The sequence below is a fragment of the Typopeltis vanoorti genome, chromosome 2 (genome assembly GCF_054136105.1).
Source record: "Typopeltis vanoorti isolate ZY-2024b chromosome 2, IOZ_Tvanoo_1.0, whole genome shotgun sequence".
NCBI classification, from domain to species: Eukaryota; Metazoa; Arthropoda; class Arachnida; order Uropygi; family Thelyphonidae; genus Typopeltis; species Typopeltis vanoorti.
In genome coordinates, this window is record NC_143550.1 from 107,688,303 (window position 1) to 107,706,993 (window position 18,691).

At 36.6% G+C, this 18,691-nt stretch overlaps 1 protein-coding gene across 3 annotated transcripts in view; it reads right to left on the reverse strand.

Annotated features, from left to right (window-relative positions):
- Nep3 (M13 family metallopeptidase neprilysin 3) overlaps positions 1–18,691 on the reverse strand; it is a 502,574-nt gene that overhangs the window by 282,028 nt on the left and 201,855 nt on the right. For all 3 annotated transcript variants that reach the window (XM_090407352.1, XM_090407368.1, XM_090407360.1), the window contains one exon: positions 12,652–12,861. In XM_090407352.1, the coding sequence (XP_090263478.1) occupies positions 12,652–12,861 (210 nt within the window). The remainder of the gene's footprint in view (positions 1–12,651; positions 12,862–18,691) is intronic.

Here is an 18,691-nt window from a genome sequence, read left to right on the forward strand (position 1 = left end):
ACTTCCTACAGTACAGTAATATCAGTATAGTACAGAGCTTATATTTCTGCACTCCGAAATGCAACATCTTGAACTTATTAATATTAAAACTACAATCCCACCCCTTTGTCCAAGGAAAAAGGAGTAGGATTAGCATATTGGGCAAAGAGGAGGCTTATACAATGATTTATCTGTATTTTGCCAAATCATTTGATAGAATTACCATATGATAAAGTACTGTTGAAATTGAGAATGGAGATGATGAAAGATTTTTCACTTGGTTATACTATAAATTATAGATGCCAAGAAATCACATTCTTAGTTTCATCCTTTATCCAAGTGTAAACAAACAAAGTTTGCCCGTAAAGTAACTTCGCGACTGGGCTACTTGTATATAGAGGCTAATGACTTCAATATCCCAGAATGCAACACACACATATCCTTAAGGACATGTATAATGCTATGCATTATGGGAAGGACCACTACTCAGACTTGTTTTGACCTTTACTGAGGTCTCATCAGTGAGAGACTTCAATAAAGGTCCAGACCCAGAAGTGATACCAAGGTTGAAGTAATGCAGAAAATTATATTTCCACATTCCAGAATTAAGAACTATTTCTTTTTCACAAATTCCATCGTTAAGTCCATTGTTTCTATTTAGATTTATTTGATGTAGAAAGGTTTCACAACTTTCTTTGTATAAACATTCCAAAATATTATTACTTTTATGGAGAATGTTGATTTTTTATCAAAGAACTCATTGTCTGTTGGGGGAAGCGTGCTCTGTAGGTTCTTGATTGCTCTGGCTCATGGCACTTAATGGAGTTGAAAGGTTCATCACAACACATTGCTACAGATCTACCAGTTTGGTCAAAATACAATAATCCACACTGGCAAGGAATTTGATACACTACAGGATGGACTCCAGAGCTTAAAGCAGAAGTTTATCTTTAGCTGAGCTTAGAAAACTAGATATCTTTTCTAATGAGATCCAAGTTTGCCAGCCTGCTTGGCTAAGTGGTTAACATAACTGCTCTCCATCTAGCAGGCTATGTGTTCCAATTCTGCCATGGACATGGATGTTTGTGATTGTCTTTAAGTGGAAGATGAATTTCGTTGCTCAGTATAAGATCACAGCCCTGTTTATGGGAGGTCTGAAGTAGTTTGAAAAAGTTCCACGTTATTATTATTATAACCCCAAGATCTTATGGAGTCAAAGACTCATCTGGGAGATTCTTTTATCACACACACACACAGCCCATCATACTGTGTCTTAAATACACTCAAACTCCTTGCATACACCACACTCTCAGGCAAGGCATTCCAATTATTTACAATTCTGCATGAAAAAAAAACCTGCTTCTCACTTCCCTACTCACACCCTCTTTATACAGTTTCCAGGGATGACCTCTGGTTCTCCCCCCGATCTCCCACTATTTTCTGGAGAACTTCTCTAGCATTGATCCTATAACAACCCCTTACTAACTTGTAGGTCTCAATCATATCTCCCCTCTTCCTCCTGTCCACCAGACTCTGCAAATTACATCTTCTGAATCTTTCCTCATACTCGACATTCCAGAGGTCAGAAACTACCTTAGTCATTCGCCTTTGGACCGTCTCCAACATCTCTTCGTCCTTCTGAAAACCAGGTGACCAAATCTGGACACAATAGTCCATGTGTGGCCTAATCAAAGCCTTATACAATGGAACAAGAATCTCCCCACTTCGACATGTCAGTGTCCTCCGCATCATTCCCAGAAGCCTTTGTGTTGTCTTCACAATTTTGGCTATGTGTCCCCTAAATTTCAGATCCTTATCCACTATCACCCCCCCAGATCTCTTATTTCCTCCACCTCCAACAATATATCCTCACCAAGCATAAATTCTGCATCCCATCTTTGTTTTCCAAATTTTAAAACCTTACGTTTTAAACATTGCAACATTGAACTCAAATCCCCACATTAGTGCCCAATCACTCATTTTATTCAAGTCTTCTTGTAAGGCCACAACATCTTCTCTACTCTTCATGGTTCATCCCAACTTTCCATCCTCTGCAAACAACTGAATATCTCCATTCAAATCTTCACCAATATCATTAATATACAAGTTAAATAGCAATGGTCCTGAGGCACTAATGACCCTCCTTTTCCTGGACATCAATCTCCAATACACAACTCATTGATACCTATCAGATAGCTAGTCTCCAATCCAATGCACTAATCTAATATCCAATCCCATCTGCTCTAGTTTGACTGTCAACTTATCATGAGGTAATCTATCAAAAGCCTTTGCGAAATCCAAGTATATTACTGTGTATCCTTCTCCTCTGTCCAAGGAAGCAGTCACTTTATTGTAATAAGTAAGTAGATTACTAAAACATGATCTCATTTTTTAGTAATAGTTGTCAACATTGTTGACAACAATTACTAAACATTGTACCATTGTAGTCAACCCAATTCTGGATCCTTCTGTGTATCCTGTGTAATGTTTGGTCTCTAGAGCAGTGTTTCTAGACTATGTAAAAAATTAATACAAAATACAAAAAAAATGTAAACTTCATCAAAAAAAAATATCCTTAATCCACCTGTATATAACATACTATAGGATTGCATATAACCTTCCATGGGTGCAAACAACATAAAAAAAATATTAAAAAAAACAACAACTTCTGGAATGCCTTTAATATAAAGAAACAGTATACAATGGCCCACTTCTGTATCACTGTTTTGATGAGAGCATATAACAAGGAAACTCTATAATTATTAATTATCTTGTTCATAAATGATTTGATAAAACCATTAGTAAGGAAAGTGGACTTGATGTGATTTATTTCTTGGGAGAGCAGGCAATTCAGTGGAGCAAAGAGAGTGTGCTCGATGTACTAAAGTCTTAATGGTACAAGATTTTTTACAATTATGATGGTGCGAAAGAGAATGAATGTAAAGTCTGAATACTAAGTGAAGGCTACATCTGGTTGACAAAGTAACAGGAGATCTTAAAAGTTAATTTGATTGTTCTCTTATAACTCAAGGGTGAAATGGATACAATGTATTGATCTTAGTGACAAATTCGTGTAGAGCTGTATGGAACCCATGTCAAACATGAAAACATCATCAACATATCCGTACAATAAGGTTGGTTTAGGGAGGATGCTATTCATTGTTCAAATCTTTCCATAAAGTAGTCAGCTAGTGTGGGAGAAAGAAAACTACTCATCAATGCGTCTTCAGCTTGTTGGTCAAGTTTTTAGCATGTGAAGTAGCCAAAATGAATGACAAAGTCAAATAGGCTGATAATATCTGCTGGAAACACTTAACCATAGGATGTAAAGATTTATTCGTTTTGTAGACTACCAAAAGTCTAAACTATAGACTAAACTATAGCAGAAGAACTGATGCAGTTAGGAGTACTTTAGAAGACAGAAGAGTAATGGCTGTTGTTGTTAACATATGGGATATCCAGGATACCAGTATTGGCATTTGGATCCAAGATGAGGTATTGGTCAGAAGTTGCTATTTCCTAGCCAGGGGCGAGTGCAGGTTACTATCATTCCCCAATATGTTTAATGTCTGTAGATCTGTTTGTTCACAGGGCCAGTTTACCTGTTCTGAGGGATGAAAAACCCAAGTTTCCAGGAGAAAAACCTCCCCCCCCCTTCCATATGAGACTGGCAAACTCACTTTTTAGTTGAAAACAGCTGATAAAGATTCCTCACATCACAGATGAGAATTGAATCCATGTCTTTTCGACCAAAGGGCTTCATCTATACCAACTGAACTATGGAGGCTCCATGTAAGACTCGTGAAATCGGAGTGATGACAAACAGCAGATCAATTTGGAAGAAAACTGTTGATGGAAACTAATGGACCATCATAATAACTAGTAAGATGTTCAGATGGAATAATTAGTCAAAGGAAATAAAGTAATTTGCAAGAGGACTGACAATGTTCTTAAGCTGGTTATTAAATTTTGCCACAATACAGGTAATGATCCTGGAGAAGTGAAAGGAAGTCAGACAATTCTGTTTCATAAAAGTGGTACCAGAATACATGCAGCAAATTACATGGCAATAAAGGTTTCAGAGGTATATACACCTTTCAACCCTTTGAAACAATTGTGGTCTTGTGTATTAATTGAAGAACAAATGGGGGGCAGGGGATGACCTGAAATATTTTATCTATTTTTAGGGAGGTTATAGCAGCTGGCTACAAACATGTCGTGAAGATAGCCGAGTTAAGGGGAAAGATTAGTATCATTAGAACAGATAGTCCTTCAAGGGATGGCTTCTGGTTCTTCTCTTGTCTCTCTCTCTCTCTCTCTCTACTCTGAAAAATCTCCTCCACATTAATCTAGTACCAATTCCCTCACTAACTTATATGCCATAATCATATGCCCTCTCCTTCTTCTTCTCACAAGGCTCTGCAAATTTTATTCCCTCTCAATTGCTCTTCACATCCTCCTTATACAACTTCAAGAGATGGCCTCCTGTTCTTCCTTTGTCTCTCTCTCTCTTTCTCTTTACTCTATGAAAAATCTCTATGTGCTAGTGTTTTTAAGACACTGTACTATTGGGCTGGATGATGTGTGATCACATGTATGATTAGTATGGACAGACAGGAGGATCTGTTGACATCTGCTTTGGGTAACATATGAAATACATTCATATGTTACCCAAATAACATATGAAATACAAGTTGGAGAGACTGATTCTGGAGTCAGCACCAGCATGTGTGAAATGTTCCTCAAACCTCAACAAATATGGCTGTATCAGTTTATCAAAAATATGGAAGACAGTCATTTTAAGATTGAATTACTATCTGTAAAATTTCTCTGTACTGAACAAAAGATAGAACCAAATTAGGACTTCAATTCTTTTTTTGTCCGGTATAATTTTAAACTATTTTCACCATTAATAAATTGTTGCTGTTTGCATACTGTGAAAAAATGTTTGTTCTGAAGTTGCTTGATATAAACCAGAAAAAATATTAGCAACTAAATAATTAAACAAATCTATTTATTTCCTTATTTGTTTTCTTTGTACTTAAAATTAAACTGCAAAAAATTAAAGATGACTGCCAACACCTGAGTTTTTCTGTATGTCCCTTACTAACTTATAAGTTTCTACTATATCTCCTCTCCTCCTCTTCATCTATACCTCAAACTTTGAAGACCACATTCCCTTCATCTACTATATCAGATATGTACAATTCCGGTGGCCAGCTATTTATCTTTATCTGCTGCTGGATCTAATCAACTGTCCTCTCATCTCCTCAGAAACTAGGTGACTATACATGCACACAGTAGTCCAAATTTGGTCTTATCAAAGCCTTGTGCAGCAAGAGACACGTGTTTTTCTTAGAAGAGTTAGTGTTCTCTTCAACAGCGCAGTTATCAGATGTGATAACTTAACTGCCTTAACAATGTTATTACTAAACCCCCTAACTCTCTTCCCACTATAAGACTCTAGCTCCATTGACTGCTTGCAGCAAATTCCCATTAATAATGCTCTGCTTGCAATGTCCTCCCTTCAAAACATGTAATAGTACACTTGGCAACATTGAACTGACTTTTCACTGTTATTTGTCCCTGAAATCAGTTTGTTTGAGTCAGCTTACAGGGAATCTTCAGCTATGTCTATTATCACTCTCTTCAACTTAGCATCATCAGCAAATAACTGAATATTGCTCTTTAGACAATCCCCAATATCATTAATATAAGTTACACAATGGTCCAAGTACAGAATACTGTGGTATACCACTGTCCACCTTCCTTCTCTTAGATTCAGAACCTACCTACGTACATCACTATTTAATACCTTCCAGTCAGATACTCTTCCAGTCATTTCTTTGAGTTTGCATTTTGCATAACATACCAAAATATTGGTGGAAACCTGCGACATGTCTTGAACACATCTGGCAGTATTGTAATATATCCATTCTCCTTTTCAAACTCTGCTGTCACACTTATTATAAAATGTTAGTAGACTATTAAAGCAAGATATACTTATTTCAATCAACAAAACCGTGCTGTCCTCTATAGAGGATCTTGGTATTATCTATCCACCTTTGGATGTGATTCCTAAACAAACTATCCAATACCTTGATGACCACACTGAGATTCCAAGTGATCTATAATTCACTGCATTAGTTGTTCTAGCTCCACCTATGGACAATAGAAACATCTTACTCTCTTTCCACTCATTAGTAACCTTGGACTGGTTGTTCACCTTGAGTGAACAACCAAACCAAAGAAAGACACACACTGCTAACCCTCTAACACATTCCTTCAGCATCCTCAATGATGCTGCCCAATCCATTCTGACTGCTATATTCAAATTACACCCTTGCAATAAATTATATACTTGACAGAAAATTATATTATTGTTTTTATCCCTTACCCAAGAGTGAGCAAACACAAGTTTGCACATGAAGTATCACCATGACTAGACTACTTGTATATAGAGACAATGACCTCCATATCAAATTGCTTCACTACTCCGTTATGCACAGCCATGTATCCTTTAGAAGTTTGCTCCTACAATGTATATACACTACTTAGAAAGAAGTCAACAGACAATCCCATGGGCATGGTGCATGATACATTGTAATGAGTCACGTGTTTGTAGTTGATATAAATTGAAGGAATATGATGCTCCAATCAGTACAACTGTATCCAGGTCAAATGGCTGTGAGAAGGGAACTGATAGAGTTTGAAAGAGGTATTGTATAGGACCATGTAGTAGGCCTATCTGTTCAGCAAATTGTTGACAAATTGGAACATCCCAAGTCAATAATCAGAGATACCATACTTAGATGGAAGTGCAGGGAGTCAGCTGTAAGTAAGAGATGTAAGTACTAACTTGCTGAACGTGACCATAAAGTGGTAAGAAGGATAATATGTAATGTAGAGTTCCAGACATCAAGTGGAACACAAATCTGCACAAAAACATTCAGAACAGAGGCTCACAACATGGATTATGATATCACTGCAACATGTGAGTCCCACATTACTCAAACCAACATGCAGAGTCATCTTCAGTGGTGCAAAGAGCATGTACAGTGGGACGTGGAAGCTTGGAAATCTGTGTTATGGAGTGATGAATCACACTACACCCTCAACTGAGCAGATGGACAAGTGTGGGTGTGGTGGATGCCCAGTGAACATCTCTTACCAGAATATATAACCCAAACTATGAAATTCAGAGGTGGTGGTGTAATGGGATGGTCCTGGTTTCCTGGTTTGGCCTTGAATGCTGTGGTACATGAGCATCTCTGACAGGTATCTGAACATTCCGGACAATGCAATGCTTCCTATTTTGCAGCGTTTCTACAGAACTGACCACTGTCTTTTTCAGCAAGACAATTCACCTTGTCATAAGGTGAATTGTCTTGCTAATTCATATGCAATTCATAAGGTGAATTGCCTTGTCATAAGGCTGCTGCTGCTATAACTGTGTGGTTTGTGGAAATGAATGCCACCACAGAACCCTGATCTTAACTCTATTGAAAATCTGTGAGATCAGTCAGATTGGCAGGTATCAACAGATATCTGAACCATAAAACTCCAGGATCCCATTACATGCTTACAGGAAGAATGGTCCAAAATTCCCATTGATCACTATCGTATACTTGTGGAAAGCATACCCTGCATGATTGCTGCAGTCATCACAGCAAAAGGTGGTCCTACATCTTATTAAGGTGTGTGTGCCATGGCTGTTTGTTCCTCAATCAATGGTGTCCGTTGACTGCTTTCCAAGCAGTGTGTGTTTGCATGCATGCATTGTGGGTCCACTACCCAGAGAGAATTCTATCTTTAAATCATTTGTTTAAGTCACCAAGTGCTCCAAAATCTGAGATGATTTAAAATATTACTCTTATATTCCAAACTTGGATGATTCCAGAATACTTATCTCTGTGTTGGTTCTGACAGATAGCACTGTACCTAGAATCAAAGCCACACATGTTGTACGCAAACCCACCACTGTAACAGCAATTAATAAAAACACACTATGCACTGAACCTTGATTTTACTTGGTAGCAGGAAAACTGAGCAAAAATCCTGTGATTTAAAGCTATTTTAGTAAATAAGAGTCACTAACCAAAACTAATGAATTTCTAAAAATAGCACCCAACTATTATTACAATAAACATGCAAACAGCTGTTCATCATTAGTTTGGTTTTTCTACATTATCTTTCTGGAAAAATAATACTGAGATGCATTAGTCTAACAGAAAATTTCAATGCTTTAGTCCATGTCTGCTGTAATAATTGAAATTTGCAAAATAACTACATACTGAAAGATGATTTCACCATAGGGATCCTACTTTGATTTTAACACCACTTCCCCCCCACAACTTTCTCACCATCAAGACCTTTGAAAAAAATCACACATTTGGGGAAAAACAGTGAGCAAATATTCTTAGTGGTGAATTTTCAAAAAAAAATTAAATGCTGTTCCTGGCTTAGACACGAATATTTATGGTTATGCTACATATTTCTAAATTCACTTTCAGGGTTAATATAGTAGATCCCTGCTTTTAAAACCTAACTAGTTCCCTGAAAACTCTCTTTATATGAGCTGTCATAGAAATATTTAAGTTAGTTACTTAAAGGGTTTATAAAACTGATGCAAAGAAAATATTTTAGCACTTTGCTAGAGGGGGGGAAGAACAAGAGGTCATTCCTGGAAGTCAATTAAGAGTGTGCTTAGTAAGGGTGTGAGGACTAGATTTTTTGCTTGGAGAGTGTTGAATGAATGGAATGGGCAGCCAGAGAGTCAGCTGTGAGTTCATTGTCTGTTAATGAGTTCAAGGACAAGTATAATAGATATACTGTGTGGACAGTTTAAGATCTCCCATGATGAGTCTTCAGACTAAATTAGGTGCCCCTATATATAATAATAATACTAATATGTGAAATTACAAGGCTTGTGATTATGCCAAACTTAGGAGACAAGCATGGGATCTATACCATGAAAGGAGGAATTAGGTGGAAAGAAAACATGCTGTTTGGAATGTGTGAGTGTATTCAAAGATGAAATGGCTAAATAAGATAGGAGGAAAATTGGATGAATAAAGAGATCATGCATGCAATCTGGAAAAAGCAGTACAAGATGAAGGGTAATAATTATTTACATGAGGAGTACAAAGTGCAGGCTAAGAAGGCAACTCAGTTGGTAATGATAACAAAAGTGCAGTATGAGCAGAATTAGCCAATCAAGCCAAGAAAAATCCTAGAGAGTTTGTTTGATATATGGCAAGTAGAAGAAAGAATATTTATGGGAGGATGATGTTTATGGACAAAACTAGTAGATTGGTAACTACTGCAGAGGATATATAATTGAGGTATTCAATGAGCAATTTATCAGGGTATTTCACCCTGATGAATGCTATATTGTGAGGAACTTAAGTATAGAGGATAGGGTGGATGAGGCACTGATAGTGAGTGAGCAGGAGGTATATGAGGAATTAAGTAAACTTGATGTTAATAAGGTGGTGTAAGCTTGCAATATATCACCATGTGTTGAAGGAATGCTCCAGGGAATTAATGGCACTCTTGCACACCTGTTTAATGTGAATCTTGAAACAGGACAAGTCCCAAAGGAGGAGAAAGCAAGTTGGGATAAGACTGAGAATATAAACAGTAGACTACTCTGTGCATCTCAAGTTGTGGTTAAGGTGTTTTGTAAAAAGTTTGGTGAGGGAATTGGGTTAATAATAGCAGTACTTGCTGTAATGGTCAAATTGCATTTGTTACAGAGAGGTAACATTTTAGCACTCTGCTTTATGCACTACAATAAAGTAGCAAATTCAGTGGATAACGGAGATGTATGCGGTGGTGTATACTTGGATTTTTCAAAGGCTTTTGATAGACTGCCACATAACAAGCTGGTAACTAAATTGGAATGGAAAGGGTTGGATAATGATTGGCTGTCAAATAGTTATCAGTGGATTGTGTATAGTGAAATGTGGTATCAAAAAAAGAAGGTCACTAGTGGAGCACAAGAAGGATCTGCTTTGAGACCATTATTGTTTAACTTGTATGTTAATAACACTAAGATAGATTTAACAGGAAATATGGAGCTGTTTGCATATGATACAAAATTGGAAGCAGAGTACACTGAGAAAGACTTAACAGGAGATAGAGCTCTTTGCAGATGATACAAAGTTGGGAAGAACTATGAGAAGCAGAGTAGATGTTGTGGCCTTACAAAAGTATCTGAACAAATTGTGTGTGGCAGCAAGGAGCAGTACTGGCTTAATATTGCAAAATGTAAGGTATAGAAATTTGTTAATGAATGATGGGATGCAGTACAATTAATAGGAAAATTATGAACAAGGTGGAAGAGATCTGGGAATGGTTGTGATGGGCAAATAGCTAAAATTGTGAGAACATCACAATAGATTATGGGAATGATGAGGAGGACCTTAACATGTAGAAGCAAAGATGCTATGCTTCTATTATATACATCCTTTATCAAGCTGTATACAAACTACTATATAGAGATCATATGACTGGTTTTTCAAGGAGATGAAAATATATGAGGTCTCTGGAATGTGAGATATGAAGAAAGATTGAGAGAATGAAATTTGCAGAGCCTTGTGAATAGAAGAAGCAGAGGGTATATGATTATGGCTATATATGGTATATAAGTTGGTGAAGGGGTTGTTACTACGAGGATGGTCTGAAAAGTTCTCTGCCTAACAATGAAAAAACAAATTTGTAATTTCAAAATTATTTTTATTTGTCAACATAATCTCCCTTAAGACTAATACATTTATTCCAGCGTTGCTCCAGCACCATTATCCCATCCCTGCAGTAGGTTCTCAGTAAGATCTGCAAAATACTCCTCTACAGCTGCAATCACCTCTTGATTCGAAGAAAAACTCTGACCAGAAAGGAAGAGTTTTAGTTTTAGGAAGAGATAGAAATCAGAGGGAGCCAAATCTGGGGAATAGGGTATATGTTTCAACAATTCATAGTGCAGATCCCGTAATTTTCTCATTGCCAAAACACCTTTGTGGGCAGGTGCATTGTCCTAATGAAAGATGATTTTTTTCTTTTGCAAACCAGGTCTTTTCTCACGAATTTTTTCGCCTAGTCTGGTTAAAAAATCGGAATAATATTCTCCAGTTATTGTTTTACCTTTTTCAAGATAATTAAGAAACAAAATACATTTAGCATCCCAAAACACCGATGTCATGACCTTTCCTGCTGATGGAACCAACTTTGTCTTCTTTGGCTGTTTTGACTGCTGTTTGGATTCTGGTGTGTAATGGTGAATCCAAGTCTCAACCATAGTAATAAATCGATGCACAAAATCAGTTTTATTCTTGTTAAAACGCTCCAAGCACTGTTCAGAGATTTTCATGCGAGTGCAATTTTGATCTGCTGTGAGCAAGCGCAGCACCTATCTTGCGCAAAGCTTTTTCATTCGCAATTCTTCATGCAAAATATATCCTACAAGTTATTTTGAAATGCCTATAGTCTCGGTAATTTCACACACTTTGACTAGCTAGTCATCCAATACCATATCGTGCACTTGATCAATGATTTCTGGTGTTGTTACACTTTTTGGACGTCTTTCACGTGGATCATCTCAAGGCTGGTATGGCCACATTTAAACTCGGCAGCCCATTTCTTAATTGTCGAAAACGAAGGAGAAGAGTGCCCATAAGCTTTCATGAACTTCGAATGAATTTCTTTTGGTGTTAAACCTTCTTTTACAAAGAATTTTATAACCGCACGATTCTCAATTTTATCCATTTCAAGGGATACAGACAACACTTTTGCTTCAAACAACTGTATAAAACAAACTACTTGATAGAATGACTTGCAATTTCATATGGGTGGTTATGACAGATGTACCAACTTAGAAAAAAAAATCTCTTGCCGATAGTGTTGCCATCTATGGTCGAGGCTGAGAACTTTTCACACCACCCTCGTAGATTAATGTGGAGGAGATTTTTTTATAGAGTAGAGAGACAAAGGGAGAACAGGAGACAATCCCTTGAAGTTGTGTAAGGAGGATATGAGGAGCAATTGAGATGGAATAAAATTTTCAGAGCCTTGTGAATAGAAGAAGGAGAGGGCATATGATTATGGCATATAAGTTAGTGAGGGAATTGTTACTAGATTAATGTGGAGGAGATTTTTCATAGAGTAGAGAGAGAGACAAGAGAAGAACCAGAAGCCATCCCTTGAAGAGTTGTGTAAGAAGGATGTGAGGAGCAGGTTCTTTGCATAGAGAGTGATTGGTAATTGGAATGCATTGCCCAAGGGCATGGTGAGTATAGAAACTGTAAATGATTTTACAGCATTGTTCAACATTCTTCTGGTGTGAGAGGATGGACCTCCCATGATGAGTCTTTTGACTGTATAGAGGTCTGATGTTAATAATAACAATAATAATAAATATCCCACAATGAGTGATGAACAATGCAAATTAAATTCATGCAAGGAAACAGTATAAAAGTGTGTAGGAACTTAGAACAGTTATAGTCACCATGTGATGATGAAATGCAGCATACAGCATATAGCTAATAGCATCACGTTAAAAAAATGAGATAAGCTGAAGATGACGAGTATATCCATTAATTACAAAAGAAATTATTACATTAATCACATTTTGAATGTCTGAATTAGGCATGAAACTTCTAAAATGTTTCTTACCCAACGCATTTTTCATTACCAGCTGATTTTCTTGCCATAACTTTCCAAACGAGCTCCATATGGATTTACCATCAGGTAGAGGGTTAGCTTTAATCCATCCTCCACAAGAATATTGATAGAAGTCTTTACAAGGATGTGCTGAAAGATCCATTGCATTGAGAATCGCACTTGCTACTGTCACACATGCTGGTGTGACACAGTATTCGGTACCTAAAAATAATAGAATAATGCTTTTACTGTTCACTATAATTACAATTTTAATTAGATAGTAATGAATAATTAATATCTATGCTTTTGAACTATCTTTTTTTTTTAACTTACCTAATGAGTGTGCAAATTATTCTTAAAATATGTTTGCACCTGATTGAAGAAAAAAATTAAGAATACGTATATATATTCGGATTTCACTATAATGTATGGATAAATTTATCCTTTCATATACACGTAACTGAGTTTTAATGCCAAGTGAAACCTTATAGGCTTTTTATTAATAAATACAATTTTGACTACAATTGACAGTTCATAGAGACCATAACTTACAGATGTAAGTTCTGTCTCTATGCTCAGGTCACCTGAGTACTCAAAGTACTAATAAATGGCATCAACATGAACTCTGCAAAGATTGTGTCATTTAGTATAATATTGTTATTTATGATAACAGATGAGTGGTGCCTCTCAGGGTAAAGGAAAATTGCAATGATGGCCTTGAGAGCATGGTGTAAGGTAGAGGTAGGCAGGAAAGGCTATTTAGTGAGATGTTGCCAAAGGTCAGGGAACACAGAGGATAACAAACAGAAAATATTTAGGCAAATTAACATAGCAAATGCAAAGAGGGTGATCATAATGAGAAATTTCAACTACTGAAATACAGATTAGATGGAAGAAATGATATATGGTAATGAAGGACCTCAATTTCTGAAATTCTTGCCAAATGATCATGTAGTACTAGGCAGAAACAAGAATCAAGAGTTTTGAATTTGGTCGTAGTGCCAGAGGATATGATTATTACTGAAATGTTACTTTTGTCTCCAGTTGGCAAGTGTAGTTACACAATCTGAGGAACTGACAATGTCATTTAATAAGATAATACCACTGCATAAAATGACGCCTCAAACTATAGACCAGTTTGCATTTTTTTTCCGTGGTTCTTAATATTTTGGAAAAATTAGAAAGGACTTGTATCCATCTGTAATTGGATACAAGAGGATAGCATTATTAGGAAGTTTGACATGAATTTGCTAAAGGACACTCTTGATTCACAAATCTATCACATTGTATTATCATTATTATTGTTGTTGTTGTTGTTATGATTCAGAACCTCCATGGAGTCATAAGACTTATCATGGGAGGCACCCCCCATAGAAAACAGAAAGTCTATCATACTACTGCTTGAATTCACTCACCATTTGTGCTCTCACCACTCTATCAGGGAACGCATTCCACAGTTCAACCACCCTCCATGCAAATAAACCACTCCTCATCCTCTTACTCATGACTTCCTTTTGTAACTTCCAGGGATGGCCCCTTGTTCCGCCAAAGACATAAAAACTCCTCAGTGTCAACCCTGTAACTATTTCTCAACAGTTTAAATGTCTCAATTATATCACCTCTCCTTCTTTTATCTACCAAACTTTGCAATCCATATTCCCTCAGTCTATCCTCATAACTAAAATCGCACAGTACTCATATCATCTTTGTTATCTGCATCTAATTCTTCCAAGGTTAATTTATCCCCTTCATATCCTGGGGACCAAATTTGAGCACAATAGTCTGGATGTGGTCTGATCAGAGCTTTATACAATGGAATGACAACTCTTTTTTTTTATCTCTACTGGTCAGTAACCTTCTCACTATTGCAGCAATCCTCTGGGTACTTTCACCACCTTTGCAATATGTTCCCTGAATTTCAGGTTTTTATCAATCATCATCCCCCCCCCCCAGATCCGTTGCCTCCACCACTTCCTCCAAGAGAGTATGCTGCCTCCGATCAATGTATCTCAAACTTCAAGACTTTACATTTAGCTGAATTAAACTGAAATCCTCCCACTCATCTGCCAATCTATCCATTTTATTCAAATCCTGTTGAAGGGCTGCCACATCTGCACTATTACTAATAACCTTTCACAGCTTCACATCATCTGCATACAACTGAATATCCCCTCCGTCTTTATATCAATGAGATTGTCAATCCATTGACAATGTCACTGATATAAAGGTTAAACAATACAGGTTCCAGTACTGAGTCTTATGGGACTCCACTTGTAATCTTCTGCTTCCTTGATACAGCCTTATACACAACTCTCTGATACCTATCAATCAATCCCCCAATCCAAATCACTAACCTAACATCCAAGTCCATGTGCTGCAACTTAAATATCAACTTATCGTGTGGCATCCTATCAAATGCTTTTGTGAGATCCAAAATATAATAAAGTAAACAAGAATAGTTGATGAGGCCTGCATATGATTTTTCCAGATTTTGCAAAAGCATTTAATAGGTTAAAAGAGTAGAAGAAGAAAGAAGTCTGTTAAAGAGGATAAAAAGAAGAAAGTAAAACTGGATCTGACATATTCTGAGAGGAAATCGAATCATCAGAGATGCCATCGAAGGAAAAATAGATGGAAAAAGATCCAGAGGAAGAATAAGGAAAGCAATGCGAGATGACATGCTGAATGGAGACAGATACACAACCTTGAAAGAGAAGGCTCAGAACAGAAGAAAGTGGAAGGAAAGTTTTTGCTACTAAGAGAAGAACCTGCTCATTTGCAGAATACTTAAGAAGAAGAAGATGACAAGTTGGTATTTTGTTGTATGAAAGGAAGGAAGATTATCTCTGTCCCCTTCATAAAGAAGAACCAGCTTCTGGACCTAATATAAATAAAGATGAAGCATGCTGTTCACTTCTTGGCACGCACTTAACCAGTTTTATTTATTTTTATTTTAATTAATTTTTTTTTTTTTTTCTTAGAGAGAACTGAAGGAAAGAATAGAGGTGGATGAGTTTTATAGGTATTAAGCTGTTTCAAGAAACTGATTCAAGCACAGCAGTGAAAATTAATGGGATAATGGCACAAGTGAAGAACAAATTGACATCCTTGCAAATGAAGCAGAGTGTAGTATTGAATAGTTATGCCTCCAATTGAGCTCTAGTAACTACTACAGTTTCACAGGGATTAACTTTTGGTCTACTACTATTACTCTTAATTTTTATCAATGATACTGATCACAGAATTAAAAATTTAATTCCTCCTAAAATTTAATTAAATTTAATGAAAAGCAAGAACTATTGTTTCAGTCAGACTTAAATAGGATATTTTGATCTAAGATATTGCAATTAAGATTGAATGGATTAAAATGTAAAGTCCTTTAAGTAGACAGAAAAAAATCCAAAGATAACCTACTGTTTGTATAAGATTAAACCTAAACCAGTGGAAGACGAAAAGGACCTAGAAATATTGCTACTGTCTACTTGAAGTTTTCTAAATAATGTTGTAAGGAATTCAGAACTGTAAATTGAATTCTTTCATTAATTTGCAGGATTTTTATAAGCTGACAAATTGTAATTTTTTTTTATGCAAAACAATGGCTAGTCCTCCTTATGAGTATTCAAAATGTATTCAAGTTTGGAGTCAGTATCTTGCAGAGAATAGTGATACATTGGGAATGAACACAGATGGATGACAAGAATTGATATTGTTATTATTATTAATGCTGAACCTCCATGAAGTCAAAGACGCATTGCAGGATGTACACACTGTCACACACAATGTTCATTAAACCATACTTTGAACTTATTCAATGTGTTTGCATTCACCACATTCTCAGGAGGCAATACATTCTACTCACCAACCACTCTTCTCCATGCAATGAACCCTATTCTCACTCCTTTACTCATGCCCTCCTTATACAATTTCCAGGAATAACCTCTTGTTCTATCCCCATCTCCTCTATCATTCTATGAAAAATTTCTTCCATGCTGACCTGGTAAGATGACCATGTTATGTCTCAATCATATTCCCACTCCTCCTATTCATGAGGGGCTTTGCAAATTTCATTACCTCAATCTTTCTTCATACCTCATTCCCAAAACCAGCTATCATCTTTGTGAATCTTCTCTGGATACTTTTTAACATATCCTCATAACCATGTAAATTAGGTGACCAAATCTGTGCACAATAATCCATATGAGGCCTGATCAAGATCTTATATAATAGACCCATAATTCTTTATTTCTACACATCAAGGTTCTCTGCATCATTGCCATGACCCAATGTGATGACTTCACAACTTGTGCAGTGTGGCTCCTGAACCTCAGGTCTTTGTCGACCTCCACCACTCTCATATCTCTCATCTCATCTCCACTACCTGCTTTATTTTCCTGATGAAGTGTATACTACACATCCCATCATTCCATACCAAATTTCAGAAACACTTAACAATGAACTGATAACTTCACTTATCTGTCTACTCTTACAATCTATACAAGTCCTCCTATAAGGCCATGACATCTGCTTGACTCCTCATTGTTTTCCCTAATTCTGCAAATCTCCAGTTTAACTGATACCTGACAGCCAGTCATCTAACCAAACAACTACTCTGTTATCCAGTCCTATCTATTTCAATTTAGTTACTAGCTTGTCATGCATTTCAAAGACCTTCGAAAAATCAAAGTATACAACTGTATATGCATCTGCCCTGTCCATTGCATTCATTGCCTTGGAATAGTACATAAGCAAATTTTTAAACATCACTTCCTTTTAACAAACCCATGCTGACAATCAAAGAAAATACTGCAGTTATTAACCCATTTCTGTATCCCACCTATCACTAATTTCTCCAATACCTTAACCACAACTCCAGATATACAGATTGGTATATAAGTTGTAGCTACATTCCCATCACTACCTTAGTGCAGTGGAACAATTTTTACCTTCTTTCCATTCCCTTGGGATCTGTGCTGTTATAAAACTCTTATTAAATAGCTATGCCAACACTACCTATTTAATATCAACTGGAATACTTCTTAAAAACAAGTGGTGATATGTCATCAAATCCTATTGCCTTATGACATTAAGCTTATTTAATTCCTCATATATCTCCTGCTTGCTGACAATTAGCCATCTTCTCCTATTTCCTCTACTCTTGAGTTTCACAGTGATGACAATGACACACCTCACACATGTGTCATTTAATAAGAGTTTTATATGAGATATAAAGTTGTCCTTACCAACTGTGTTCTTCCTGGCCTGCTCTTTATGCTCTTGATGGTAACTGATTGTTACCATTATTCATATTGTGCCTGCAGTACTTTCGTCTTCCAGATTTTATGTGTAATTCCTTCATTCATCCATTTGACTTATTCAGCCTTTTGTCTTTTGTAACACATTCATATATTGATGACATTAAATATCTCTAAGTCAGTTTCCAAGCTATAGCCCCAAGCTGTCTCCGAAGCTTCTCATAATCACCAGCCTTGTAGTTCCACATATTGTATATCCTCTCCTCCCAGAAATCTTCATATGGCTGGCCACTATCCAGATGATCTCTTGAGATGGTCACTCTCACCAACTGGAGGGAAATGTGACACCACACCCACAATGACATCCTACAAGGAAATGATTAGATCTAAGACTCTCAATGCCTGTGTACCCTCCTTTACATACTGCCTAAAATAATTGTCTCTCAATATTCCGAGAATATCATTTACCTAAAACCCAAAAGCTATCTTTTTATTCTTGATTATATAGAGAAATCTGTGGAGAATTCATGACTAAGTTTAACACACGTAAATCACAGTAATAGGTTTTTTATTGCGTAAATATCTCGTCCTAGGTATCTTAGGGCATCATCAGTACAGTAAGGCAATATTAGGAATGACAAAAGAAAGGTCACGTTCGTACAAAGGAATCCAAATTGCGTGCAGTGGCACGTTGCGGCCTGAACTTAAATTAAATTGAACTAAATTACTTAAATTAAATTTAATTAATTACAGTTAAGTTATTATTTTACACAATTTTGTATGAAAATTTCCCATACTTT